This window comes from Phyllostomus hastatus, unplaced genomic scaffold, assembly GCF_019186645.2.
Source record: "Phyllostomus hastatus isolate PE091 unplaced genomic scaffold, TTU_PhHast_1.1 phas_contig_244, whole genome shotgun sequence".
Taxonomy (NCBI): domain Eukaryota; kingdom Metazoa; phylum Chordata; class Mammalia; order Chiroptera; family Phyllostomidae; genus Phyllostomus; species Phyllostomus hastatus.
In genome coordinates, this window is record NW_025333796.1 from 2,461,663 (window position 1) to 2,469,841 (window position 8,179).

The 8,179-nt window shown below is 64.1% G+C and overlaps 1 protein-coding gene across 2 annotated transcripts in view; it reads left to right on the forward strand.

Annotated features, from left to right (window-relative positions):
* RBM33 (RNA binding motif protein 33) overlaps positions 1-4,518 on the forward strand; it is a 73,175-nt gene extending 68,657 nt beyond the window's left edge. For both annotated transcript variants that reach the window (XM_045837788.1, XM_045837790.1), the window contains 2 exons: positions 3,137-3,225; positions 3,545-4,518. In XM_045837788.1, coding sequence (XP_045693744.1) covers positions 3,137-3,225; positions 3,545-3,593 — 138 coding nt within the window. In that variant the 3' untranslated portion in view covers positions 3,594-4,518. The remainder of the gene's footprint in view (positions 1-3,136; positions 3,226-3,544) is intronic.
* Positions 4,519-8,179: the final 3,661 nt, after the last annotated feature.

The following is an 8,179-nucleotide window of genomic DNA, read 5'->3' on the forward strand; positions in this document are numbered from 1 at the left end:
CGGGCGTCGTGTTAGCGGTCGAGGTCTGAGGGGGGGCACGCACCTGAAGGCCACCAGAGCCGTTCTGCGATGGCTCCTCCTCATGGCGGGGGGGGGGGGGGACGTTCTCAGGTGCCTCGGTCACCCCTGGAGCGAGGCACAAGGGGTTCCCCGGCCCTGTGAAGTCCCCGAGGACCGCTCCTGCTGGACCGTGCACACCCCAGGGCCGAGCCCTGCGCGCCGCGCTGCTGCCAGCCTCGCTGCCGGGCGGGGTCTGAGTGGGGAGCTGTTGCTAAACCTTCAGTCGCAGATGCTGAGCTTCTCACGCCCACGTGACACCGGTGTGACCAGCCTCTGCGGCAGTGCTGGAGTGGCGAGCACAGATTTTAAAAAAGGTCCTTACTACACTGTCGTGTTGCAGTGACGGTGTACATGTGAATAGGCTGGAAAGGGATGGGGTGCAGAGGCCTCCCCCTGGCTGCTGCAGCCGAGCCCTTGGGCTGTGGCGCCACCTCGCGCCCACGTGGTGCAACAGCAGCAGTGGCCGTGCACTGGGAGGACGCTGCTCCCCGGGCCCTTGGGTTCCAGAGTGGCAGTGCGCACTCTCTCTGCCGCCCCAGCCGCAGGGCCCTCGAAGCGGCACCTTGCCCGCAGATTGTGTCTCCACTTGAACTACGCTCACACACCTCCCCGGAGAGCCCGCCTCAAAGGCCTTTGTGTCTGCAGATGCTCGTTCACACAGGGAGGATGAGTACCGTTTCCAGCCAGGGGGAGGAGTGGCAGGAGGGGGTACACGGCGGTTCCAGGGCTCCAGGTGAGAGGGCGCAGTGAGAGTGGGAACCTGGCTGTCACCTGCAGGCACACGGAAGGGGGAGTGAGGGCAGGGCTTGCGGAGGCCCAGGGCTCTCCAGGGACAGGGCCCATCCCTCATGCAGGCGCTGGCCCTCCCCGCCTGCTCTGTCCAGAAGGCGGGGCCAGGTCAGCCCCAGGAGCAGGGCAGTCACCACTTCCGAAGCCCCTTCCTTCGTGGTCTTTGTTTCCCTGTTGGCTGAGCGGTACCCGACGTGCTGAGAAAAGCTTGTCACCTGTGACGGCTGAGACGCCCTGGCAGAGAGACAAGAGGCCGTTTCCTCCCGAGAGTGCAGAGCTCCTCCTCACTTCGGGGTCCCCTCGACCCCCACGCAGTAATAGCCGGTGCTTAGGTGCCACCTGTCTGTGCCCAGTTCTGTGATTGTCACCGTGTCTCTGCCAGTGTCCACCTCCCTTTCCCGGCGGTCCTGCAGCTGCTGCAGGCCACCGGGCTGCCAGCCTGAGAAAGCATCCCAGTCCGCGCAGACGGGCCCCCTTGAGCGCTGGGGAGGGAGGGTCCCATTGGAGAGTCTGAGCAGAGGGCGCCCGGGCCGGCGAGAGCACCTCCGGCCCTGAGCCTGGCTCCGCGCGAGCGGGAAGGGCCGGCGAGTGACGCGGAGGACACGGGTGTCTCCAGGGAAAGCAGCCTGCCCCCAGGCACCCAGGGCCTCTGGGGAGGAGGACAGGGAGGCCAGACGCCCCCAGGCCTGCGGACGGTCTGGGCGGGCCGCGGGCCCCGGAGTGCTCGCGCAGGCAGGTCGGCGGAGGCTGTCCCCCAGTGTCCCCGGGCAGTTAGGAGACAGGGCGAGGACACAGGGCTCTGAGGAAGGGCCCGTCTTTGGGGAAGGCGGGGTGGCCCGGCGTGGGCGTGGGCGTGGGGCGCTCAGACGCACACGGCAGCTGTGTCGGAGAGGACCGGACCGCTGCTGGTGGCTTGCTGCGGCTGGGTCGGGACTGCGTCTGCGTTCGTCGTCACAGCTGGAGAAGGGGAGTGGTTTTTGGGATTGTGCAGAGGAGCCACGATCGATCTGGCGACATCGGTGTGGCATGGGGCTGCCCAGGACTCTGCCGCAAAGGCTCCCCATTACTGCTCAGGCCCCTTTGGGACAGCCCTTGCTGCTCCTGGTGCCTCCTTGCCAGCAGGAGAGACCCCCGAGTCAGGTCCTGGGCCTGTCCCCTCAAGGGGCCACTCCGACACAGTTCCACTGTTGTGTTGAAACAGGTGAGACTGTCGTTGGCTCTAGGTGGGGACTGCCTGAGGGTGTGAAGGGCTGCCAGCCAGAGGGAAGCGAGCCCAGTGGGTCTGCCCGCACGGACTCGCAGTCCTGGCCGGGAGCGTGTGTCCCGGCAGGGAGGGGGCCGGGCAGTGGGCAGCGAGGGCAGCTCTCCGTGAGCAGGTGTCCTGGGCAGTGTGGCCCCGCAGCCCCACCTGCGTGGGCTGCTGAAGAGCCAACGTGAGGGTTCTCGCCGTGTGTGCGGTTTACAGTGGGGCGGGTGCTCGTCCTTGGGGCCGTCTGAGGCTGCCCTGTCGCCAAGGGCTGACCAGGGAGCCAGGTGAGTGGGAGGTGGGGACAGAGGGGCTTCGAACCCCAGGGGGAACGCGGGCCTGCCTGTTGCCAGGGCCTTCCAGAGCGGCGGCGGCGAGCCAGCCTTGCCGCTGCTGGCGCCGCATGTCCTCTCCTGTGCTGCTTTCTGAGGACGGTGCACGTCGCTTTGATAAGTTGAAAGGGGACAGTTTTTGCAATTCATTGTCATATCTAGAAAATAGGGTTTGTTTGTTTATTTTGAAAAGGCACCAAAATGCAAACAAGAGGGACCAGGCAGGAAGCAGACTTGGGATGGTGTTCTGGCCCCGACCGCCCGCACGCCCCCTTGCAGAGGCGTGTTCCTGTGTCACGCGGCAGACGGTGCGGACGCCGCCCTCTGCCCTCATTCCACGCTGGGGCGTCGCCCCGGGAGGGGCACCCACTGCGGCCGGGAGGCGTTTTCCTGTCGGAGAGGAGCCTGGCATTTCAAACCCAAGACACCGCGGACGGTCGCTCGATGGGCAGGCCTGCGAGCCGGGGGCGCTCTCAGGGTGCCTGCCCTGGGCTCAGAGGCGGCGCTGAGGGCAGACTGCCCGCTGCCCTGGCCAGGCCTGAACGCCAGGCCTGGGGAGCGCGTGTGCTCTCGGGGCGTGGCTCCCCAACGGACGCTGTTCGAGGGATCCAAGTGTCCGTTTGAACTTGAATTTTGTGTTAAGTCCAATGTTTGCACATGTGCTTCTTTACCACACAACGTGACGCTACCATGTCTGTGTTCTCTCTAGAGTTTACAGATGCTTCCCCAGCAGCGGAAAGCCATCGCTAAGTTTAAGGAGCCAGCCCACGCGCTAGCGTTCCAGCAGAAGTTCCACAGGTAGCCGTGGCCTCCGCGGTCAGTCGCAGGGGCTTGGGTGCAGGGGGCTGCTCCTCTGCCGGCTGCTCTGGGTCAGACGTGCTGCTGCTCTGCATGCCGGTGCATGGGCCCGTCCCGGGGGAAGCACACAAGGACGCGCAGTGGGCACTGCTGTCTTCCTGAGGGGGGTGGGGGGCGGGTGGCATTGCTGTTGGCCTGTGCTCCCCTGGAACCGGTGCTCCTGCCTGGGCCCCCACCCCCACCCCCAGAGCCCTCTCGGCCCCGGGGAGCCGGCCCTGGCCTGCAGCGCTGACGGCGGCGGTCTCTCTCGTCCCCGCAGGCACATGATAGACCTGTCCCACATAAACGTGGCCCTGATTGTCGAGTGACTCCCGGCAGGGAGGCCGACCGCACACGCAAGCTGAGGAGTTTCTTCGAGGGAGCTGCCGCGCCCGCCGCTCGAGCCGCAGTCTCCGCCCCGCCTGCCGACCGTCCGGAGCGCCGGGCAGCCCAGCGCTGCTTCCGGGGGAGCTGGACTTGTGGGACGCGGCGGGCCGCAGTTCGGTGTCAGATGGCTTCAGACTCTGTCGTCACCCCGAGAACTCGAGTCCTTGTTTTCTTTTGTGTTCGAAGTGCTCACAATGCATGTAGACATTGTTCTTCGTGACCTCACTGTCTGGCCGACCGAGCGCTCCCCGTGACTCAGGGTTAGGGAGGGAGGTCAGCGGCAGGTTCTCTGAGCTTTTCACAGCGAAGAACACTTGATAATGGTTGCACTTATCTTCAGTGCAGGCTAGGCCGTTGTCTTTCCCGGGAGCCCCCGGAGGCTCTCGGACCGCAGGCGGAAATACGGGTGGCCGTGACTGCCAGCTGCGTGTCCTGGGGAGCGGGGCGGGGGTGCCCTGTGCGGCTCAGTCTGCTTGTTGTACAGGGTCTGGACGTGCCCGCTGCACATTCTGAGTTCCTCAGGGGCCTGCCCGCCCCATTTAACTTCCCAGATAAGGCGAGGACCCAGCGGTCACTGCCGTGCTGCCCTGAGTGCAGAGGAGCTGTGTGTGCTCCTCTGGCCGCCGCCCTTGGGGCGTCCGCTGCCTGGTGGGGGGCACAGTGCACCTGCCGGGCAGGGAAGGGCAGCCCAGAGCTTGACCGGGCCTGGGTGGTGGTTTTCTCTTTTTCTAAATGCAGCGCAAAGTGGCAGGACCCCAGCACTGGCTCTTGGCATGCACCGTTCTTTGGAGAGCTGGTTATTGCTTTGATTAACCTTTCTTCTTCTCCTTCTCTTCCTCCTCCTTCTTCTTCTTCTTTTTCTTCTTCTTTTTTGAAGGCCTTCTGAGTGGGCGGGGCACTGTCCTCCAGCAGACCTGAGAGCAAGGCGGCCTGGCCCTGGCCCGACTCTCTCCGTGGCGTGTGCTGTGAGTGGGCTGCGTCACAGGGATGGCGAGACCCGGGTGAGGTCGGTGTGTCCCCCCTGTGACTCCGCCTGGGCGATTCTGCGGAGGCCCCATTAAGGGGACCCGAGTTCTCGTAGTGGCCTTAGGAAGCCGCACTCTGGGCCGGCGCTGACAAAGTGCCTTACTGTGCCCTTGCTCGCGGAGGGGTCCGGGCGGGACCGGACCTCCCGGGGCCCCGAGCCCGGAGCCACAGTGCCAGGGCGGACCCGGACTTCCTAGCTATGCTTCGTACCCGAGACGCCACGTCCAAGTTACTCACAGAGTTAGTGCAAATAGAAGCTTGTTGCCCCTGGCCATCTCCGGTCAGCCCGGCGGGCACCCGTGAGGGGACCCGGAGGCCTGTGTGGCTGGGCCCCTGTGGGAGTGGAGGGTGCCAGACGCAGGTAGTGGGAGTTAGTGCCATCCCATCTGCACAGTTGATGTGTTACTCTGCTTTTTCAAAGTCAGTGGCCAGCACTGGAGGGGAGTCCCCAAACCCTGGGAGACCCATGTCACCTTCATTCTCGGGCGGCCTTGTGTGCTGAGAGCAACCCTGGGCCGTGGGGGTGCTGGCCGTCCCCGGAGACGTCAGTGCAGCCAAGTGTAGGTCTCGTAGGGTCCCCTGGACGGTCTGTAGCTTGGGCGCCTGCCACCCTCGCTCCAGAGGGCCCTGGCGGCCCCTGCCCGGGGACGCCGCGGGGTTTCCCACACGGCGGTCCCTCGTGCCCGCCAGCCGCTGGCGTGGGCTCGCCGCACCCTCCCCCAAGTACCTGCAGGTGTGTTCGCCTGTGAACGTGGTGGAGTCAGCTCGGCCCGCGGGGCTGAGAGGCGGTGGGGTGGCCGGAGCTCTAGTTCTGAGCGACCCAGACCTCTTCCCCACGCTGGGTGCCGGCAGGGGCTCAGGCCCGCAGGCTTGGTGCCGAGGACGCGTGGGGCACTGGTGTGAGCCAAGCCAGCTGTCGCCACTTTCTGGAGTGGTCCCCGTGTGCTCTGGCCCCAGGACCAGAGCCCGCCCGTGCTCTGTGAAGAGCAGGTGCAGAGGCTCCACGTGGGCCCCTCGCTCCCCGCCGGCTCCCGGCCTCGGGGTGCCCGGGGGTGCCCGGGCCGCGCATGCCTGTCTGTGCGCACAGGCCGGCTTTCTCTTGACGCACGGCCCCTGCGGTGCAGACCCCAGGGTGCAGTGGGCTTTCCCTAGAGCACTGGTGGGCACGCCTCTGTGCCACTCCGCGCCCGCTGCCAGACCCGGGGGCACCGCTGCGCTTCCTGGGAGGGGACTGCAGAGAAGGAAACAGGGAGTAGAAAGTCACGACCCTTCCGTTCTCGGCGCGCTTCCCTGGGGAAGCCGGGCACCAGAGCTGAGCCCTCTGGGAAGATCTGTTGCAACCATTATCTCTGTTCTTTCTCTATCGTGCGTGTGCAGGGGTCGCGGGAGCGCCCCGCAGACTGTAAATACGGCCCTTTGAAGATCCAAGTGTCCCTGGATATGCTTTCAACTCAGCAGCGCCTTAGCTGTTTGCTAGTCCTTCTGTGTTGTCTCATGGGAGTTTCATGGATCTAGTTCCACAACTGTTGACGTGTTCGTGTGTGTATTCGATTTTTATAAAGATGGGAGTAAGTCAATACATTTATCCTGACCTGTGTATTATTTGTTCACAAATTCCAGAAGCTGAAAGCCAGTAACTGTGAGTGTATCTCGTAAGGTAAACCCAGCAGGCGATTTGTGGGGCCGAGAGGTGCTTTCCTTTCGCATTACCTTGTGTTGAGTTTGTGCTTGTAACGACTCTGCCCAGCTGCCTGGGCGTCACCTTGCGGTGCTGTTGGTCTGGCCACCTTTGTTCAATCCGTATACTGGTGTTCTTCTAAAGGGGGAATCTGGTCTCTTTTTCCGGAAGAAATGTTGAGGGTCCCTGTTCCTGAACAGGCAGCATCCAGTAGGGGCCTGTGGCCTCGGCCCTGGGGAGGGAGGCGGGCGGGGTGGGCTTCCTCACAAGTGTTTCCCACTGGGCTGTCCTCTGGTGATTGTAAAGGTCCTGGGGAACAACTGTTCACGCTTGGTTCTGTAGCGTTTCTGAACTGTGGCAGCTTAGGTCCTGCACCCAGAGGTCCTTTCTCCCAACAGCGTTTTGCGTAATTCTGCCAACAGAAGATCTTGTTGCTGGGGGCCGGGGGTGGCGAGGGGGCAGGAGGAAGGGCCGGGGGGAGGGGGGACTCGCAGAGTGGGCCACTGTGACGAGGGTGTGCCGCAGAGCGGCGTGTGGGCGCCGGGCGCCCGGCGTCTCGGGAAGTGTCTGCTGGACGCTCCCACCGGAGGGCGAGCGGGTGGGCAGCGCCAGGGTCGCCGGGAGCGCTCGGCTGCCCTGGGCCCGCAGGGGTGGCGGCTCGTGCGGGGCGGTGAGTGAGCCCCGCTGGGGGGGCGCGTCTCCGGCAGCTGTCGCTTCTCCTCCTGTGTCCTTCCGTTCCCTTCTGTTTTGTTCCTTGTTTCTGTTCAGCTGAAGGTAAGCTCCACGCGCCCTAGACCAGCAGACTGACGCCCCCCCACCCCCCCGAGGACAGTGAGGTCCGGAGCGAGGCCGGCGTGCTGGGCCGCCGGGGCGCCCCTCCTGGGCCGGGCCTAGCGCCCCCCAGGCCAGCCGCACTCAGCCCCCACCTCAGGTAGAGCCCCAACCCCACGGGGAGAGCGCACCTCGGTGTTGTGGGTTCCTGACACACTGTCCAGGGACGGACTCTGGCAGGGGTTCACTGACGGGCGGGGGGGGGGGGGACGGGCGACGACGGGGGGCCAGAGACCCAGGAAGGTGGCCACACAGATCGAAAGGGGGGAGCTGAGGTCCTTCGAAAGTTTGTTTATTTATTTATTTATTTAGTGAGCATCTCAGGTAACCTTTTCACCTGTTTTTAAAATTTGTGAATGGAGTGTTATTTTGGACACTTCCAGATAACTCGACAAAGGCATGTAGCCTTGATGTACTACTGAATCCTAAGGATTTTTGTGTAAGGTTTTTTGCAACCTGTTTGATTTCCACCCCCCGAGGGCTGTGGTTCTGCGTCCTGGAACCGCAGCCAGACCCACCGATTCATATTGGATCCCAGGTACACCTTCTGGTGGCGGGCAGTGGCCCGCCTTGCCCAGGGAGTGCTTAGAGACCTCGCCCGCTCCCTGGGTCGTGTTCCGGCAGGGAGCCCGCTCAGTGAGAAGGCTTTTTCCTTCGACTTGGAACCGACTAGCCTGTGAACAGGGCCCCGTGTCGGTGTTCGTTCTTGTTTTACTAGTTTTCAAAGGTTTGTAGAAAAAGGCAGGCCCTTAAAGAACATCACGCAGTTCTCAAGTTTTCACGTTGCAGAGTGGGCAGGCAGATGCGCTGTTCCCGTAGGTCCCGTAGGTAGTTAGTAATGTCGTGCGCTCTGGAAGGCTGGCCTCGCCTCCTTTCAGCCCGGCTGTCTTGTAGCCTGCTCTCCGGCGGAAGGGGCGCGCAGTGGACGCCGCGTGGGAAGGACGGAGCCGCCAGCCGCCCCCCGCCCCGCGGCCGGCGCGCGCACTGCCGACG